Source organism: Macaca nemestrina, chromosome 12, assembly GCF_043159975.1.
Source record: "Macaca nemestrina isolate mMacNem1 chromosome 12, mMacNem.hap1, whole genome shotgun sequence".
Taxonomy (NCBI): Eukaryota; Metazoa; Chordata; class Mammalia; order Primates; family Cercopithecidae; genus Macaca; species Macaca nemestrina.
In genome coordinates, this window is record NC_092136.1 from 93,998,872 (window position 1) to 94,020,473 (window position 21,602).

Below are 21,602 nucleotides of genomic sequence, written 5' to 3' on the forward strand. Positions count from 1 at the left end.
CACATCTACAACCATCTGATCTTTGACAAACCTGACAAAAACAAAATGGGGAAAGGATTCCCTATTGAATAAGTGGTGCTGGGAGAACTGGCTAGCCATATGCAGAATATTGAAACTGGACCCCTTCCTTACACCTTTTACAAAAATTAACTCAAGATGGATTAAAGACTTAAATGTAAAACCCAAAACTATAAAAACCCTAGAAGAAAATCTAGGCAATACCATTCAGGGCATAGGCACAGGCAAAGATTTCATGATGAAAATGTCAAAAGCAATTGCAAGAAAAGCAAAGCATGACAAATGGGTTCTAATTAAACTAAAGAGCTTCTGCACAGCAAAAGAAACGATCATCAGAGTGAACAGACAACCTACAGAATGAGAGAACATTTTTGCAATCTATCCATCTGATGAAGGTCTAACATCCAGAATCTACAAGGAACTTAAACAAATTTAAAAGAAAAAAAAAACCATTAAAAAGTGGGCAAAAGACATGACCAGATACTTTTCAAAAGAAGACATCTATGCGGCCAATAAAACTATGAAAAGAAGCTCAATGTAACTGATCATTAGAGAAATGCAAATCAAAACCACAATGAGATACCATCTCACACCATTCAGAATGGCAGTTATTAAAAAGTCAAGAAATGGCAGATGCTGGCAAGGCTGTGGAGAAACAGGAACACTTTTACACTGTTGGTGGGAATGTAAATTAGTTCAACCATTGTGGAAGACAGTGTGGTGATTCCTCAAAGACCTACAATCAGAAACACCATTTGACCCAGCAGTCCCATTACTGGGGATATACCCAAAGGAATATAAATCATTCTGTTACAAAGATACATGCACGCATATGTTCATTGCAGCACTATTCACAATAGCAATGACATGGAATCAACTGAAAATCCCATGTCTTTTGACAGACTGGATAAAAAATTGTGGTACATGTACACCATGGAATACTATGCAGCAATAAAAAGGAATGAGATCATGTCCCTTGCAGGGACATGGATAGTGCTTGAAGCCATTATCCTTGGCAAACTTATGCAGGAACGGAAAACCAAACAATGCATGTTCTCACTTATAAGTGGGAGCTGAACAATGAGAACACATGGACCTAGGGCGGGGAACAACACACACTGGGGCTTGTGGGGGTAGGGTTGGAGGGAGGGAGAGCATCAAGATAAATAGCTAATGCATGCTGTGCTTAATACCTAGGCGATAGGTTGATGGGTGCAGCAAACCACCATGGCACATGTTTACCTATGTAACAAATCTGCACGTACTGCACCTGTATCGCAAAATTTTAAATTAAATTAAAAAGAAGAGAAAACCTAGTCATCTCTCTTGGTGAGCTCTAAAGGAAAGCATATTGCAGCAATCTGTGATGCTGTGTGGTCAGATAGGCTCAAATAGACTGATTAGGAATACACACAGTGGGAAGTCATATCCACTGTCCCCTCACTGCCCACTCAAGTTAACATAATTTAGCTAAGTCTCATCAGTTACATGAATTCATTATTTCACTCAGAAATGTATACTGAGTGCCTGCTTTTCCAGGCATTTTTCTTGGTGATGCAGGAACAGAGAGGAATCTGAGGTGTTCCTACCCTCAGGAAACTCACATTGCAGTAGGAAAAAGTTAAAAAAAAAAGACTTCGTAAATAAAATACAGTTTCAGGTGAAGATAAGTGCTATGAAGAATAAAATAGGGTAAAGTGAGTGAGTTTCTGGGCAAAAGATGGTGATTAGTTTAGAAGGGTGGTTAGGGAAGACCACTCTGAGAAAGTGACATGCAGAAAAGTGAATTGAGGAAGGGACAGCACATGGAAAGACCCTGAGGCAGGAATGAGGTTGGTGTGTTCATGGAAGGGCAAAAGGCCAGGGTGCCTGGAGCAAGCTAGGAGGTGAGTACAGGGAGATGCAGTCAGAGAGAGAGGCTGGGCCAGGGCTTGGAGGTCAGGGTAAGGAGAAGAAGTCAGTGAGGACTAGCCTGGCAACAAAGGCTAAAAGAGTAGAAAGTCTTCTGAGCAGGGGCTGATTTCCTTGGAGGATGGATGTAACCAGAAAGACACATTTTCTGGATGGGGAATAAATTCATCAGAGCAACATTCAGTATCCTGATTTTAAAATGACCTGGGAACTCTATAGCTGATGTTGATCTACCCTAACTTATTAATACTTTGTGTGAACTTTGAAAGGAAAGCAATTCTGTGAATTCCTCCAAGCTGCACTTTTTATGTATTCATTTCTTTCTTCTCTGTAGAAAGGAATAGACAAGGAGTTTTACCTACTGTTCACAGTCTTTGATGAGAATCTGAGCAGATATTTTGATGAAAACATTCAGAAGTTTATCTGGCATCCCTTCAGCATTGACAAAGAAGATAAAGAATTTGTGAAATCCAACCGAATGCATGGTATGACAAATGACTTTCCCTCCTGTAAATGAAAGGCTGACTTGCATTCGAAGTGAAAATGATTGGTGTGTTTTAATTATCTTAATTTTGGTTTCTTGGGTATTGTTCTTGGTCACGAGTAAGTTATTTCATGCCTTCAGCTTCAGATGGTATAGTGAAACCTCCCTATCTCTCAGAGATGTGAAATTTAATACTTCTAGAACACTTTATCAGCCTTAGATGAAGGAACACAAAATTTAAACTAGCGGCCCTGCGGGTGGCTAACGCCTGTAATCCCAGCACTTTGGGAGGCCAGGGTGGGCAGATCATGAGGTCCGGGGACTTAGCCTGGCCAATATGGTGAAATCTCATCTGTACTAAAAATACAAAAATTAGCTGGGCGTGGTGGCACGCACCTGTAGTCCCAGCTACTCAAGAGACTGAGGAAGGAGAATCGCTTGAACCTGGAGGCAGAGGTTGTAGTGAGCCAAGATCGTGCCACTGCACCCAGTCTGGGTGACAGAGTGAGACTCCGTCTCAAAAATAAATAAATAAATAAAATGAAATTTAAACTAGCCAAGTTCACAGTACATCATAAATGTAGAAAATTACTGACAAACTACTCCCCCTTGGGTTCACAATAACATCAAGTTGGAAAACCAAAGTGATAATAGGAGATAATCATTACATAGCAAAGTGTCTATAATTAAGTAGTATGAATGACTTCATTAAGTAGTATGAGTGACTGGTGAGTGTTAATTTGTGAAATACTATCTGTAGCTATCCCAGATCTTCATTTGAGAAGAATTACTTAATTCTCCCTCTGTCTCTTTTTATCAAGTGTTACAATAGCAAACCACCTGCTAATTGCTCGTGGGCAACACAGGATGCTCATTACTCTTAGGCATATTACCTAAGGTAGCAGAGTAATGAGAGTCCAAACTCAATGCCTTGCAAGAGTGTGCAGTCAATAAAAGTGCCTGAAGCAAGTAACCTAAGACAACAGGTGCTAACCTGCTTGTTTTAGGACTCAGCATAAAATCCATGTATTGCCTTTTAAAGCATTATGGAAGAATAACAAAATAGCCCTTAACCTCCTTTCCTTGCATGGAAGTAAAAAATAGTCCAAGGTTACAACTGCCCCATGGCAACCAGGTCACAGACCCTAGGGTCCCAGATGCTCATTTCCAACAGAGTTCCCTCTTGTGCCAATGGAAAGCACGGAGTAGTGCATTTTCAGTGTCATCTTCTACAAAAAGTTTTGCTGTAACTGAACAGGAATATTGTTTCCAAACTTCTTAGTAGACAATAAAAAGGGGAAATTAAGGTAGAAATAAGGAAGTATAGCAGTTTCTTGTTGGAGAGGCTAAATTGTAAAAGAAATTTATCATAAGAGAGGTCTTCATCTAAAAAAATAGTAAACAACTGAATGAACTACGTCAAATCCAGCCCCACCCTATTTTGGCAATGTGAAACTACTTTCATATTTAGAAATACAGTATGTAGTCCAGGCACAGTGGCTCATGCCTGTAATCCCAGCACGTTGGGAGGTCAAGGTGGGAGGATCACTTGCATCCAGGAGTTCAAGACCAGCCTGGGCAACATAGTGAGACCCTATCTCTACAGAAAATACAAAATTAACCAGGTATGGTGGTGTGCACCTGTAGTCCCAGCTGCTACTCAGGAGGCTGAGGTAGGAGGTAGGAGGATCTCTTGAGCCTGGGAGGTTGAGGCTGAAGTAAGTATAATGGCTCCACTGCACTCCAGCTTGGGCAACAGGGTAAGACTCTCTCTCTCTTTCAAAAAATAAGTAAAATAAATAAATAAATAAATACAGGATATATCATTGTTAAAACAAAGTTCAAGGAAAATAATGCATCTTAATTCAAATGTCACATTGATTATAAATTAAGTTCTAGCTTCAGTCCTGCTTGCAGGGAGTGGAAGGAAGAGAGCAACAAAGCCAAAAAGAAAAGGCCTGACATGGTACACAATACTTTGTGTTGTGTTTATTATATAGCCTGTATTCAAAACATGTTTGTTGAAAGAAAGAATGGATGAGTGAATGTTGTAGAAAAAGAGGCTTTAAACAAGCATTCCAAGGCAAGAGAAGATTCTCTACCAACGAGTCAAGGACTGAATTTATTAGCACCTTGATTTATACTCAGATCTCATTAACATTTGATGGACAAGATTTAGATCATTTATTTGCAAAGACATTATCAAAGTATTTTTTTTTTCAGAAAATGTGGTGTTCTTCTCAGAAGTGCCAGAATTTCTTGGAATTTCTACTAATAATCCCAGATCTGAGTACAATTACCAAGCACCACTGGTTCTGCAGGCACAGAAATATTAGGATAGTACAAAAGTAATTGCGGTTTTTGCAATTACTTTCAATGGCAAAAACTGCAATCACTTTTGCACTAACCTAATAAAAACTAATTTTATTTGATAATGGGATTATAACAGAAGGTCATTCATGTGCATGATAATAGTTCTGTCCTACTATAGGCTTAGTAGAGAGTAGGAGGCGGGTAGAAATATTTATTTCTCCAAGAGACATCAAGCATGAGACGCAATTATGTTCATTCACCAGTCAGACATTGCTGTTATATCATGGCATTCATCCCTATAGCGTGAGAATGTGGTTTCTAAATTCTTCTCAAGGCACTACTTCAGATAGCGACTATCAATGGATTGGGGTTGATGTCAAAGATAAAAACAATTTTCCACTCTGGAAGCACAGAGGGTCTTCATATCTAACTAATCATTATTTATTAATAAAGTCCCTCCAGTAATTGTGTTGGGGTAAAAAAGTACAAGTTATCATAAAGCAAATTTATTTACTCAAAGGCTAACCTCATATAAGCTTAAGTACCCCCTAAAAAAAGCCCTCTCCACTGAACACACATGCACACATACTGTCAATTGATTAAAAAATCTTTCAAATAATGCTGAATCCATGTAATCAGTAAAAGCATGTCTGATAACTTCTAGAACCAAATGCAAAGCCCACTGGCAAATGAGGGTCTTGTAGAATTCAATGAATTAATGACTGAGGAAGAGACATTTAACAAGGGAGATCATAGGAAAATAACCTCAAAAGAAAAAGGTTTTCATATCAAGGGCCTTAGAGAAGAGTATGGGGAAATTATTTCATAAACAATCTGATTTATCCCTTAGTCATTCTTTGAACTAGTGTTCTTGCATATGTGTTGTTAAAGACAACATTTTAATAATTTCCGTATATTTTCATTATTCATTGTTAATTTTGGTCTCCATTTTAAATGGATTCACCATGTGGCTTTTCCCTGGTACTGTTTATTCTCTGAAAACAAGGATCTTTTGTAAACAGTTGACATATTTGAAGCTCCCCTGCCCGATACACACTGATAATTTTTCACTATCTTTCTTCTTCCATTTAGCTGTTAATGGCTACATGTACGGCAACCAGCCAGGCCTAAACATGTGTAAAAAGGATAGAGTTTCCTGGCATCTGATTGGATTGGGCACTGACACCGACATGCATGGAATTGTTTTTCAAGGGAACACCATCCACCTACGAGGGACTCACCGAGACTCCCTGGCCCTGTTTCCCCACATGGCCACAACAGCATTCATGCAGCCAGACCATGCAGGTAAACTTGCTGGGTCCATCTCAGGTGACCAGATTTCTACCTTCAGGCTCATCCACTTACAGTCCTCCCGCAGAAGAAATTGACAGACTTTGTGCACTTCAAGTGGTATAGAAATAGATATAGTCTCGATTAGAATCAGAGAATCCTGAATTATTTGTCCAAACACATAGTACAAGGGACAGAGGGGAAATATCTAAAATAGCATCCACAAAACAGAAGTAGAAGCCCTCTAAAGTCTTTGGTGCATAAATCCTAGGAGAATGTTTTTGATTCACAGTCCATAAAAATTCAGCCCTGATAAAGTGGACATGTTTTGCTCTCATTGAGCATGAACATAATTTTAGTTGCTTCTCTGAAGCATCTACCAGTTATGGACATCCCAGTGGATGCTTCCAGATTATTGATGTAGGCATAATTGCAGCCTGGTCTCTCTTCCATAGGTACTGATAACTGCCTTTTGATTGGGGGGCTTCTCTGTTTTCATTCCGTTGGGCACCCTTGGTTTCCCCACAGGGCAATCTGCATTGGATCTGGAATTTATGGAGACCCCTGTATAATGCCAGTACCTGGAACTTCTTCTCTTAGGGATTCCAAGTTGATAAGATAATTGGGGCATTTTCATAAAAGATCTAGAGCAACACATGGTAGCATATGCTAATCACTGCATGAAAAGTGAGGAGAACAAGCCCTACGGACATTGAACATGTTTTTCCAATCCCATTTTTTCATCAGTCTTGGCAAGAAACCAATATGCTACCTAAGATGAGTACTTGCTGTTTACTAATGGATGTTCTACTTCTTTGCTTTCCACTGGAACTGCAGTTTAGATGTCTCCATGTCATCAGTTAAGAACTTAAGGCTTGGGCTTCAAAATCTTTGCCTAAGGACTGCCTGAGACTAGGAGCTCCATAGTCTTTTCTATGTGAATTTTTCCTAGTGTCCAATCTCTGTACATTAGTATAGTTGATCAGTTATGAATTACTCAAATCAAGGGATGCCTTGGACACAACTTTTTTTTTAATACACTCTTCAAAACCAAAGAGAGGAGGGGATTGTGAAATAGCCAAATTATTTTAATCCATAGAAATAGGCACTCAAAGTTAGAGCCGCCCAGAATAATTTTAGAGATGGAGCTACTTATTCTAGTGCTTTGATTATTACTCCATATGTCCTATAGGTTTCTAAAGAGCTTCACAACTTTTTCCAGTTTATGTTTGGTGATAAGCATAAATCTGTGACTGCTTAAAAGCTTAGCCATTTCACCAAATTCCTGTCCCTTACCTATAAGTCAAGAAAGAGGGTGCTCAAAACTGGGTAGAGTAGACTATAGGCTGCAACTCAAACATTTCCATGTTCTTCTATTTTTATTATCATTATTATTAATTTTATTTTCTTCTTCATGCTACCTTGTCTAAGATCTTCTTTGTTCTTAGAGGAGACAATTCCTCAACTATTGAAGTGCCATGATCAACACATAAACAATAGGCTGCCTGGAAAAAAACAAATGCAGAGACAGTCTTTCCAAGTCTGTCTTCAAAGGTGTCTTTTCTGTGGTTTTGTATAAAGACCCTTCCTCCTGTGTCCTCATCAGTGCCTGGGTGTGTGTGGGTACCCACTTAATCAACCCATTGAGTTTTCGCTCATCTAAAAGGAGTAACTTGGCGATGGTTAGACAACAGACTTACATGTATAGCCAGATAGAAGATACCTCTGTACATTGTAGAAGGTTAAAGAAAGGCACACTCCTCCCTCACCTCTAAAAACAGAGGCTACTAGAGAAAGGGAAGGAAGAGTTATTGATCCGATATTTTCATTGAGAGTTAATATCTTCAATAATTTTATTTGTCTTATGTGATTTTATGGTGAGTTCAGTTAAGAGATATCTATCTGATGCCAATGCATCTAGAAAATTCAATCTAAAAATTACATAATTGTTGGCAGACATGATCGTTGGTGTTATATAGAAAAATTCAGTTGATTGATTTTCTGTTTTCTGTTTCCTTTTCATTTAGCATTATATAGACCTACCACTGGAAATGAGAAACTTCTTTGCTCAAGGGCTTAATGAAGTGATACACTTGGCTTTAATGATAATAATACCTTACATATTTATTGCACTTTAGAATTTATGAAATCCTTTAGGGCAAAACACTCATCAGAAATGTGGCTTAATCTGAACCTTGTCTAGGATAATCAGCTTACCGGTAATTAGTTGTTTTTAAACTGGGCTGGGTTAAGATAGTCATTGGTGGTTTTCCAGGAGAGACTGTCTTCTAATAGGTGTCTATTATAGAGGAGACCCAGAGAAGTCATTTCTTGGTAGCAATATTGTAAGTTTCTTTTTTTATTACAAATGAATTTTGGACAGGATCTTTCTCCCCACAGAAGTAAATATATTCAAAGTAATTTATTCCCCTTGGGGTCTGATTTTAAACTACTAGGTGACTGGTATTTTAAAAATCCACCTAACTGGTTATTTTGGAATAAAATATGCAGGTTTGCTAAAAACAGACCATCACCAACAAAAATACCGAGCACCACACTCAATGCCGAGCCATTTCTCTTGCAGGTATTTTTAAGGTGTTTTGTGCCACCATGCACAACCTCCCGAGAGGCATGGGTCAGATCTATGAGGTCAACAGCTGTGACAACAGGGACCCTTCTGAGCAGCCACATGGGATGATAAGAACTTTTTACATCGCCGCTGAAGAGGTAGAATGGGATTATGCCCCTAACAAAAACTGGGAGTTCGAAAAGCAGCACTTGGACGCAAGAGGGGAAAGGTACCACAGGCGCCGCCGCCAGGGCTCTTCAGTGGGATCGCGCATGCTCCGTAGGACTTTAGCAAGCGTGGCTCCCTACAAATTCCCAGGTTGTGTCTGCGCTGGTCACTACCACATGCAACTGGGACTCCTGAAAAATGAAAGTAGAAGAAAAGTTCTCTTCCCTTGGAAATCATACAGTCTAGGGTGGAAGTATACATGCATTTATTAAATACCTACTATATGCTAGGCATTGTGCAATGTGCTGGTAAAACAGTGTAGAGGATAGACAAGGTCCTTTCCTACGCAGAATTCCTGGTCCACGGTAAGACTTTAGAACAAGTATATGGAGTGAGGCAGTCACTATGAGAGGGGAAGGGTAGAGTGCAGCAGGAGATATGGCAGAAGTACACAGCCCTGTCTTGAGGAAAGGTAGGGAGAAGGTCAGTAGTCAGGGGGTGCTTCTGGGAGGAAGTAGTCTTTGAGTTGGGACATGAAGAGTAGTTCACTTGAGGAGGAAGGAAGCATGTTCGTGGCAGAGGGAACAACCTGTGTAAAGGCCTGGAGGTGAGGGAGAGCACATCATGTTCAAGAGAGTGAATGTTTAGAATGACCAGAGCACAGAGTGGAGGGGGCCAGTGATGGGAAATGAGGCTCAGGAGGTGGCAAAGGCAGATAGTGAGGCTTGAGAGTCAAATTGAGGAGTTTGGCAGTGGGAAATCATAAAAATGCTTAAAATCAGCGTGATTAAATGTATAGCTTAGGATCCCTCTGACTGCAGTGTGGAGAATAGAGGGCAAGGAGGAGTACAGGTGGCAGGCAGAATGGTTAGGAATAATTCCACCCAAGATAGGTAAGTGATACATGTGGCTGAGATGAGAATGCAAGCTCCCTCAGTGGAAGGAGATGGAAGGGGTAGGTCTCACTGTATTTTAGAGATAAAATTAATAGATTTTGAAAATCTGTCTTTTGTGATGATCTGTCTTGGCAATAGATGAAATGTACTATACATGTACGGTACACATACAGTCTATCCTCATTATTTGTAGATTCTGCTTTTGCAAATTTGCCTACTTGCTAAAATTTATTTTTAACCCCAAAATCAATTCCTGTGACATTTTTGTGGTCATTTGAAGGTACATGTAGAGTGGCAAAATTTTATGTTGCCTGATGTACACATTTTCAGCTGAGGTCAAACAAGGAGTCTCTCTGCCTTCTTGTTTCGGCTCTTATACTGTAAACAAATGTCCTTGTTTTCAGACTATTTAGTGCCATGTTTTTTGCACTTGTGTGCTTTATGTTGGTGCTTTCACTGTTTAGAATGCCCCCCTTAGCAGAGTGATGAAGCCGTGTCCTGAGTGCAAGAAGCCTCTGATGTGCCTTATACATGTGAGAGGTACTTTGTTCTTGCATGAGTTATAGCGCTGTTGGCTGTTGAGCTCAGTGTTAATGAGCTCAACAGTGTTAATGCTGTTGAGCTCAGCAATATATATTAAATAATGTGTCTTCAAAAAGAAACAGACATAAAACAAGGTCATATGTTGATCAATTGATGAAAATATTATGACCAGAGGTTTGCAGGAACCTAACCCTATATTTCCCCTAGGAACAATTGTTCAGTCTTTATTAGTCCAGTTATCAAAATGACTTTCTAGAACATAACTAGGGTGAAGAACAAGTATCAACTGTATCTATCTATATTTGTATATGGGTGTATGCACAACATATGACTATAGTCCTTCTTGAGATCTTTCAAAGTGGAAAAGCATTACCATGTACAGAAAGATGCAAATGAAATCTGGAGAAACTCAGGGTGGTAGAGGGTGGATGTGTGTGTGTGTGTGTGTGTGAGAGAGAGTGTGTGTGATGACACACACAAGCAGATGCATGTATGTAAGGTTAGATGGTCCCAGAAGAGAGGTGCAACCTCAAAGGATCCTTAGGAGTCTCTGAGGTTGGCCCTACTCAGTGCTTAGCAGAAGATTACAATAGTGATTTCCAAGGGTGGGCCATGAACTGGTGCTGGGCTGCCCATATCAGAACTCAAGGAGCTTTAAAGTGCAGATTCCTGGCCTCACTCCCAGAAAGTCTGGTGCAAAAGGCCAGCTCCCCAGGGAGCATTTGATCACAGCCAGGTTTGGGGAGCACTTCTCCAGAGTACCCCTGAATCACTTAGAAGCGCTCAAAGCTTTTCTGCTTTCTGACAACTTTAATTTCTGATGCTTCTGATTTTCAGACATGGAGATATATTTATGAACCGCACTGAAAATTGGATTGGCTCTCAGTACAAGAAGGTGGTTTACAGGGAATACACGGATGGAGAATTTGTGGAGATCAAAGCCCGACCACCACGAGAGGAGCACTTAGAACTCCTGGGTATGGCACAGATTTCAGGCGTGCACTATCAGCCCCAAGCATGTGCATGCACACACACTCATGTGTTCTGTTAGACTTGTGGCTGAGAAAGGATAGAAGAAACAGAGTAGCTTGACTACATTCCTCCAAGTGCAATATTTTCCTGCTCTACCATTATCGGGGAGTGTGCTGAGTGCTCAACTCATACAAAAAATAGTCATAATAAGCTACCAGATAACACACAAATAGGAATCCATGACGTTGGGGCAGTCTAACTAGTGTATGATACCCTAAAGCTTCTTTCCAACCCCTATACTGAGCTAGGAAGTTTTAATTTGAAATAGTTTGATGTGTCAGAACAGCAGGCAGAATGTTTCCATAACTTCTTAAGGTCCTGGGTTATCCATGCACAGTGCTATTGCAACATACCATGAACATATTTATGACAAAAGAAGAGCTCCTATGTGAGATGGGGCCAAGGGAGAAAGGTCTGGCTTTCTCCTTCCTGAGAGATCCCTCTCAGTTTAGGAGGCCCTTATTCATGGCCTTCTCAGAACCTGAGCTGCCGGACCTGGCAATGAGATAAGCTCTTCCTGCTTTCCTTCTCCACTTTTCTTCATGGGAAGTCACCTCTGACCCCATCTTGGGGATAAGACCTTAAAGCAGAGGGCAAATCTAAGGGACTTTTGGAAATCCTGCCCACTTTTTAATACACAAGGTAACTTATATAAACAGTATGGTCTTACACAGGGCTTTCCAACATTAGAATAAGGCCCCACAACTCCTAGCTTGATAAATTATTAAATTAAATGCTCCATCCATGTAATACATGTGGAGGTGTAGTAGACCCCACACTTCCACAGTCTACTAATGTTCACAGATAAGCTTGTTTGTCTCATCAAATGAGTGAGTCAGCCCTGATCGAAACATTCATTCATTTGAGCTGTGATGTTGACAGAGCTTTAAAGACGCTGAGGTGCTGGTCCTGCTGAGGGGTTTGAGGTGTGCCTCTAAGGCTCTTTGGTTTGGTTCTTCTCAGCAAAATGACACAAATGAGTTGACTTTATGAGAGGCAAGCCCATCAGCACTTCAGCCAGAGGAATGTGAGGCCCATTTACTCATTTTCTGCGGCTCAGGGAGAGGCTTGGGTTCCTCAAACTGGACGCATGGCAGGCACACTTCAGTTCATTACTATTCCCTGATAGTGACCTCTCAGGCTCTGAATCAGTACCCATTCGCTCTTATTCATCAGTAGTCATTTGCTCTTACCAACCAGTATAGCAAGGCATGTGCAATTCAGGTGGTAATGAGTACACAAATAATGATTTTAACATATGCATACATAGGCACTTGTTTCTAACTATAACCAAATGTACTGTTTAAGAACATGCAAAGCGTTTTCTTCTTTTTTTCAGCCCAGTCCACTTGCCTTCGGGTTTTCTTTTCTAATTTTGCCATTAAGGGGAAAAAATGAGTGCTTTTTAGAACTTCCTGATTCATGTTAAATATTTTAAGAAAATTTTATTTATTTATTTTAATTAAATGTATTTATGTTTTAAGAAATTGAGAGAAAATTGAAAATAATAACAGTCCAACAAATTTTAGATTTACATATACCTTTCTCAGAAAAGCAATTAAAACCATGGCTTGAATCAGCAAGGAATTGATATGTGTGGCCAGACCACCAACTGTGAGTGTATCTCCCTGTGAATGTAGAATGCACCAAATACCCAAGAGAGAGCCATAGGGATCAAGCACTCCTGAAATGGGAGTCTACTCACCATGAAGCAGTGCACAAGTCATGCTGCTACAGGCCCTCTCAGCCAGGTGTAGGCTCATCTCCATTGGCACACAGCCTGGTTGCTTCCAACAGAAATGCACACACCAGAGGAGCTGAAGAGTGCTTGTCTCCTTGGGTAAACAAATATTGAGAAACAGAGTTAGACGTGCATTCATGAAGTCACTGTATTAATCATAAATTAATACATAAATGATTTTATTTCACTCTAATCCTTCAAATTCCTTTTATACACATTTCATTGGATCTTCATTATTATTGTCATCCATTTACCAGATAATGAATAATTTCAGACTTATCAAAGGTTGTACACAGGGAGATTACAACTGAAAGTCACCATATCATGTGGATATGGCTTTTCCTGGAGATGATTTCTCAGTAGTAAAAAGTTAAGCATTTACTGAGTACTTATGGTGTATCAGTGCACTGAAGTAAACACTTTCACATACATTATCTTATTCAATTCTTACTATAATCCCACATGAAAGTTATTACTAAACCAATGTTAGAGATGAGGAAACTGAAACTCAGACAGATTACATCACTTACCCAAGGCCCCTCTAATAAATGAAGGAGGCAGAATTTAACTATTGCTAAAGACTACATGATATTTAATACCACATAATGTTGCTCTCTAAAACAAAGTAGATTTATATATGCCTTTCTCAGAAAAACAACTAAAGCCAAACTATTTTATTTGGCTCACTACTGCCTATATTTAAATTACACTAATGTTGAAAGAGCAATAATAATGCACACAGTCCTGTGTTTTGCCTTTAGGCCCAATGATTCATGCCGAGGTGGGCGACACCATCCTGATCATATTTAAGAACAAAGCCAGTAGGCCCTATTCCATCTCAGCCCAGGGTGTGGAGGAGATGGATAGTGGAAAGCAATTCCAAGTGCCCATGACAAAACCAGGTAAGTTGCGTCAGAGGTCTGCTCCATCTTGAAGAAGAGCACTGGAGTCAACTCTCTTCTGACCTCAGAGGGGTCTTAAAGAGCTCATCTTAATGTCAATGTGTTTCAGCCATCATCTAGTCACTCTGGTATGAGATCATCATTCATCCAATGACCAAATGTTTAGGAATTTCTAGGGCTCCGTTAGGAACCTCCATTAGGAACCCCATTATCAACATCCCCCACCAGAGTGGTACATTTGTTGTAACTGATTAACCTACATTGACACATCCCCTAAAGCCTATAATTTACATTAGGGTTCAGTCTTGGTGTATACACTCTAAGGGTTTTGACAAATGCACAACAACATGTATCTACCATTGTAGTCCTATAAAGAATAGTTTCACTGCCCTAAACATTCTCTGTTCTCTGGTGTTTGTTTTTTCCTCTTCCTTAACCCCTGACAACCACTGATCTTTTTACTGTCTCCATAGTTGTTCTTATAGTAGCTCCCCCTTATCACGGTTTTGCTTTCCTTGGTTTCAGTTACCTGAATCAAACTTGGTCTGAAAATATTAAGAAATTTTGAGATAACTTCAATTAGAGACTATAAAAAGATATTTTGAGAGTGAGAGAGAGACTACATTCACATAGCTTTTATTATAGTGTACTGTTATAATTGTCATATTTTATTATTGTCAATCTCTTACTGTGCCTAATTTATAAATTAATTATAGGTATGCATGTATAGGAAAACACATAGTATATATAGGTATGGCACTCTCTGTGGTTTCAAGCAACCCCTGGAGGTCTTGGAATGTATTCCTCCTGGATAAAGAGGGACTACTGTAGTAAACATAAAAATTAACACATTAACTGCCTTCAAAATGAAGCATTATCCTGTGTATTTAATTACATTATTTCATTTAATCCTCACAACAATTAGAAAACTATGATGACCAACCCACTTTACAGATGAGGATACTAAAGGTTAGTGAAGTTAAGTAGCTTGTCAAATGTAGGAAAAAGGAAGTCATAGGATTGAGATTTGGAACTACGTCTCTCTGATTCTGGTTCTCACCAAATCTCATCTGCCCACTTGAGAAGCTTTAAAAAACACTAGCACCAGAGTCCTAGACCCCAGACTCTCCGATTTCACTGGTCTAGGGTGAGACCTGAGCAGCAAGAGCTTACAAATATCCCTGGTGACTCCCATAAGAGGTCAAGGCAGAGGTCCTTGATGACTAAGATGTGCTCAAAGACGGTTCTTGGGAAGAAGATACAACATTTAAGGAGGAAAAACAGTAAGGTATAAAATGTTCTTATTTCCTGAATACACACCAGTTGACAATAAAAAAGGGAAACTAGAGGGAAGGCTGGAGCCTGACATGACAAATCTGCCATTTCATTTTGAAATAGTAGAAATCGAGATGGGAGTTTAATAAGAACATTTGTAATGAATGAGTAATTCTCTCCAGCAATAAACTTTAATGAAATATATAAAGACCTGCTTGTATTTCTTCAGATAAATCATCTGAAACACAGGTAATTCTAATAATTTTTTTCCATTTCATTTATTACAGGAGAAGTAAAAACTTATAGATGGAATATCCCTAAAAGATCCGGTCCAGGGCCTTCCGATCCCAATTGTATTCCATGGGTCTACTATTCAACAGTAAACTTTGTGAAGGTAAGGTGGAGAGAGCAACCAAAAGGTTTAAAATAATCTGGATGAAAGTTGACTAAAATAATCTGGATGAAAGTTCATCACGGCTTGGGTTGGTATATGTGAAAGCGTGTAATGATTAAGAGCAAAGGGTCTCACACTATGGCCCATTTACCAAATCTAGCCATGCTGGATTTACGTTTACATTGTCAGTGGTTGACCTGAGTAGCTGCAACAGACTGTATGGCCCACAAAGTAAAAAATATTTACTATCTGGTGATTTTTTTTTCCAAACAAACAAAAAAAAAGTTTGCTGACCCTTGACTTAAAGTATGGGGGATAAAAACAAAATCCCGATGTTTCAGTTACCAAATTTAGGACTTCAAAAGATAAAAGGTTTGAAGCAAAAGAGGATATGTAAATACATAACAATAAAATAAATATAACTTAGAATACAATTTATGTATGGTTTTGGATGTGTGCAATCTGTTCATTTTAAATGCATTACCAGGGCTACTAGGGCTTAGGAAAAGAAAGTTCACTTTAAACATAGTAACTGAAACTACAAAACTATTTGAATGATTAATGATCTAACTTTGAAATAAAAGGCAAAGATTCAATATTGAATTTGAGCCAGATATGTATGTGTAAAACAACCACAGTCTTTAATTACATGCCATAAACCAAAGTCCAATCTAAAGCTGTTACCTGATGTAAAATGTAAGCTTTGCCTATTAAAGAAAAAAAAGGAGGGATTATCTTAACCTCCCTCTTAGGTATTAGATGGCTTGTGTCCTTGAGTTGTACTGGACGGTTCTAGAGTTCAGAGACAGATATACAAGGCACTTGAATAAATAAACTTACATATGAGAATTATGGGAAAATCCATATTTATTTATTATTTTATGCATCACAACAAATATTTATTGAGCACTTGTGATGTGCAAATGACCCCACCCAATACTATGAGAGATGCAGATACTCCTCTCTCTCTTTTTTTTTTTTTTTTTTTTTTGAGACAGAGTCTCGCTCTGTAGCCCAGGCTGGAGTGCAGTGGTCGGATCTCAGCTCACTGCAAGCTCCGCCTCCCGGGTTCACGCCATTCTCCTGCCTCAGCCTCCCGAGTAGCTGGGACTACAAGCGTCCACCACCTCGCCCGGCTAGTTTTTTGTATTTTTTAGTAGAGACGGGGTTTCACCGTGTGAGCCAAGGTGGTCTGGATCTCCTGACCTCGTGATCCGCCCGTCTCGGCCTCCCAAAGTGCTGGGATTACAGGCTTGAACCACCGCGCCCGGCTGATACTCCTGTCTTGAAGAAACTTACAACTTTGTGGGGGAAATAATACATGTCCACACTTGTAACTGTAATAGAGCTCTGAATCTGGTGAATTCTGTAGGAGTGGCAGACTAACTAAAGTACTATAGAAGGTTTTGGAAGGAGAGTCTAGGAAGAAAGAGCATTATGAGCACAGCTGAAAATAGGGAAGTAGAGGGAGTGTTTGGGACATGTTGAGAGTCCCATTTGGCTATCATAAGGGGTCCAGTAGTAAATCAAGAGGTAGCCTAAGCCAGACAAGTTAATTAGGGGAGCACATGGAGGGCTCACGGACCTGCAAGGATTTATATTTAATTCTGCAGGCCATGGAAAATCACTGAAGACTTCTAGATACGAGAGTATAAAGATTACTGTGATGGTGTTCAACAGGATGGTCTGGAGGTGGGGTGAATCACAGCTGAGAGAGGAATCAATTTCTAGTCCAGGGTGAGGTATTATGACCCTATACTAGAATGGTGGCAGGTGGAATGAAATATTATTAAATTACTTAATGGCTCTTTTAACTCGGTTTATTTTTCTTCCAGGATACGTATAGTGGTTTGATGGGTCCTCTGATTACATGCCGAAAAGGAGTATTGAATGAAAAGGGAAGAAGAAGTGACATTGATTATGAATTTGCTCTCTTGTTTTTGGTATTTAATGAGAATGAATCCTGGTATCTGGATGACAATATTAAGAAGTATCTCAACAAAGATCCACGAGATTTTAAGCGCACTGATGATTTTGAGGAAAGCAACAGAATGCATGGTATATCCAAAGTTTAAAGAGAAGAAGCCTATGTTGAGATAAGCTTATAGGATTTCTGTAAATGTAGGAGGCTCCCAGCATCCTTCTCTGAGCCTTTCCCCCTTCCCAGGGGCACCTGGACTGAAGAAAGTCCTCTAATGCTTTCGTTCAGACTGAACCAGCCTAGCCACTGATTGGCTGGCAATGAAGTCATTGAGGCTTTGAACCAACTTGTAGGGACATGTATTTTTGAATGCTGGAATCTCTAAGCTCTAAGACTGTGAAGTAATCCTTTAAAAACAAATAATGGCTTATTGTCATATTTTTATAAGAATATACCATAACTTCCATTTGATTAAATTTAAGGGCCAGGTTTGTCTCTGGGATATGAAACACTATCATCAAATTTCTGTTTTAATGTATCTGTGTTACTTAATTCTGTATTATGTAAGGTAGTTTGTTGGTGGGAATAATGTGTTTGAATTGACACATCCAGTTTCTCACCAACAGCTATTTTTGACCAAAGTGCACAAAAAGATAGGCCTTGCCCAAGGTCACAAAGCTAGTATTAATATAGATTAGAATATAGTAGCCTGATGCCCATTCAGCTACTTTTTCCCCTACCAGTTTTGCTTTCTTCTCCTAAAGACTTTTTAGTATGGTCTCCATTTTTAATGAATGCAGGTCATTTGGTTGTGCCACAATGCACAGAATCAAAAGTCAGTAGACAGCGGAGGAGTGGAAGTCACCATCATGTAAACTCAGTTTGCTTTGGTCATTGTTTGGTCACGAGCTCAGCCTGTGTGGAGTTCTCTTTTATTTTCGGAGATTCAACCAGGCTTAAACGATTCTCAACAAGTGAAGTATTAAGAAAATAGCTTCTAAGTCACTCAATTTTGATTTATATAAACTTGTTTATGCCTCAGTTTATTCTCTGTAGAGTGGTATAAATCTGGCTACCTCTCCAATGAGCCTGTAATTTCCTTCATAAAGAGATTATGCTGAAAAAACAAAACACTGCCACCAAGATATGGCTTTAAAACTGCTATTTCTTTGTTCTCGCTCTCTTTGTAGAAGGATTTCTCAGTAATCTGAATTTTGGGTCTAGAATGGTGGGACACTGCTAGGGGTGAGTGAGATTGTTACATGTTTACTAGACAGATGAAAATATCAGTGACCTAAAGATCTTCTGGAAACATTTAAAAAATCAGCTTATATTTTAATTAACCAAAGGTTATTTTCTTATCACCCTTTTAAAGCTATTAATGGAAAGATTTTTGGGAATCTCCATGGCCTCATAATGAACGAAGATACAATGACAAACTGGTATTTGTTAGGGTTAGGAAGTGAAGTGGACATACATACCATCCATTATCATGCTGAGAGCTTTCTCTTCAAAGTAAGTATAAGGAAAGTGCTTTGGGAAAGACTTTTTTGAATTAACAAATTCAATGTATTTCCAGTGGAAAATAAGAGTTACTTGGCAATAATGCTTGTGAGAGGAGGTGAAAATGGAACAGAATAATGTGATTATACCCTTTTCCTGGTGTGTATTTCCTTTTTTTTTTTGAGACGGAGTCTCGCTCTGTTGCCCAGGCTGGAATGCAGTGGCGCGATCTCCGCTCACTGCACCGCCTCCTGGGTTCACGCCATTCTCCTGCCTCAGCCTCCCGAGTAGCTGGGCCTACAGGTGCCTGCCACCACGCCAGCTAATTTTTTTGGTATTTTTTTAGTAGAGACGGGGTTTCACTGTGTTAGCCCAGGATGGTCTCGATCTCCTGACCTCGTGATCTGCCCGCCTTGGCCTCCCAAAGTGCTGGGATTACAGGTGTGAGCCACCCCGCCTGGCCTGGATATTTCTTAATATGTGTATGTATATTATTGTGCTTATAAAAATCTCTCCAAGCCTCAGGTGAGAGTTTTTTCATTAGTGATCTGGGGATAACTCTGACCACCCTGGAATATACTGTTAATATTGTATATGAAAGTACTGACACTGACAGCATTTGTCTCTTTTCCTCACCCTTCTTTTTTTCTTTCCCTTTCCTTCTCCCTACCCTTTTCTTTTTCTGTGTGATTAGCTAACAGAATAGCTCTATCTAGTAAAGGAGCTGTTTTGAGCTCTGGCCTGAGCTCTCAAACTTTATCTTGACTTTTGCCCTAGTGAGCTGGGCTGGACGATGTGTGACCTTCTACCCTCTAGCATCAAGCTATACCATTTGGGTGGCACTTCCTGTATAGCAGAACCATCTGGGGAACCATGTAAAAACCCTATTGCCAGGCCTTGCCCCAGACCTGCTGAATCAGAATCTCCATGGATAAGATCCAAATAGTCTGTCATCTGAAGTTCTCAGTGCTGTCTACAAGGAGGTGGAATAGACAAGAACAATCACATCCAATGTGTGGAGAAAACTGGAATTGGTCTTTCCTAGTTAGACAGGAATAAATGGTAACTTTAATAAAACATTTAATATCCTTTCTCCTCTGTATATTTCAACATTGTTTAGGACACCAAGTATTAGCCTGCTATCATTAGAGTTTCACATATTAAATGGCTATGCTGCATTTCAGAATTTGGCTTTTTTAAAGTTACATTTAAAAAATTATATTAAAAATTTATAAAATTCAATAACATATATAAAATGATAAAAGTTTACATATATACTTTAAAAATGAGATATAATTTACATTGAATACAATTCACCCAATTTAGTGTGTAGTTCTCTTTTGATAAGCACATACAGTAGTGCAGCCAACAGCAAGCAAAATACAGAATACTTTTATTTCTCTGGCAGATTTCCCCATTGTAACCTCTAGTGTCGACTACTTCCCCATACTTAACACCTGGCAACCACCGTCTCTATAGATTTGCCTTTTTTGGAAGGTTATGTGGAAATCATAGTTTGCAGCATCTTGAATCTGGCTTGTTTGATTTAGCATAGGCATTCAAATTGCATCCATCTTTTTATGTGTATCAGTGGTTTATTTCTTGTGATTGTTGAGTAGTATTCCATTGTATGGATATAATGCAGTCTGTTCATCCATTCTCCTGTTGCGGAACATTTGAGTTATTTCCAAGGTTGTTTATTACAAATCAAGTCATTACAAACATTTGTGCACATGTTTCTGTGTGAACATATGTTTTCATTTTCCTTGAGAAAATACCTAGAATTAGGATTGCTAAGCCATGTGATGTGTATGTTTGATTTCAATAAGAAACTGCCAAACTGTTTTCCAAAGAGACAGTATCATTTTGCATTTCCAAAAAAATATATGAGAGCTCCATATGTTGCATATCCACATATGCAGTTGGTATTTTTAGTTTTTGTTTCCTTTTTTTCCCTTAGGCATTCCCTCATTGGGGAGGGGATATAGTGGTATCTCATTGCTTTTCATTTGCATTTTCCCAGTGGCTAATGATATTGAGCATTTTTTTCATGTGTTTGCTTACCATCTGTCATCTGTAAATCTTTGGTGAAGTGTCCAAATTGCAAGGCCATTTAAAAAAATTGGGTTATTTGTTTCCTTATTGTAGAGTTTGAGGGCTTTACATATTCTGAATACAAATCCTTTTTCAGCGATGTGACTCACAAATATTTGCTTCCAGTTTGTGGTTTATCTTTTCGTTCTCTTCACAGTTTTCAAATATAAGTTCTTAATTTTTGATGAAGTACAATGAAGTACAATTTTTCTTTTTTTTCTTTATAGATCATACTTTTGGTGTCATGTATAAAAAATTTTGGCCTTACTGAATGAAGGTCACAAAAAAGGTCTTTGTTTTCTTTTAGAAGTGTTATAGTTTTAGATTTTATATTTAGGGCTCTGATACATTTTAATTTTCTTATGTGGTTCAAGATATGAAATAGGATTCATTTTTTTTCATATGTATGTCCAAATGTTCCATCACCACTCATTGAAAAGATTTTCTTTTTTTCCCACAGAATTGACTCTTCACTTTTGTCAAAATCATATTGAACACATATATGTGGGTCTATGTCTGGGCTGTCTCTTCCATTACACTGGTTTATA

General features: G+C 39.1%; 1 protein-coding gene across 1 annotated transcript in view; it reads left to right on the forward strand.

Moving 5' to 3' along the window:
• The window catches only part of LOC105484343 (hephaestin like 1), a 104,832-nt gene that overhangs the window by 77,491 nt on the left and 5,739 nt on the right, over positions 1-21,602 (forward strand). Inside the window, exons 12-19 of the mRNA XM_011745864.2 lie at positions 2,264-2,414; positions 5,819-6,031; positions 8,601-8,814; positions 11,030-11,169; positions 13,727-13,867; positions 15,430-15,536; positions 17,372-17,594; positions 18,833-18,972. Of these exons, the coding sequence (XP_011744166.2) occupies positions 2,264-2,414; positions 5,819-6,031; positions 8,601-8,814; positions 11,030-11,169; positions 13,727-13,867; positions 15,430-15,536; positions 17,372-17,594; positions 18,833-18,972 (1,329 nt within the window). The remainder of the gene's footprint in view (positions 1-2,263; positions 2,415-5,818; positions 6,032-8,600; positions 8,815-11,029; positions 11,170-13,726; positions 13,868-15,429; positions 15,537-17,371; positions 17,595-18,832; positions 18,973-21,602) is intronic.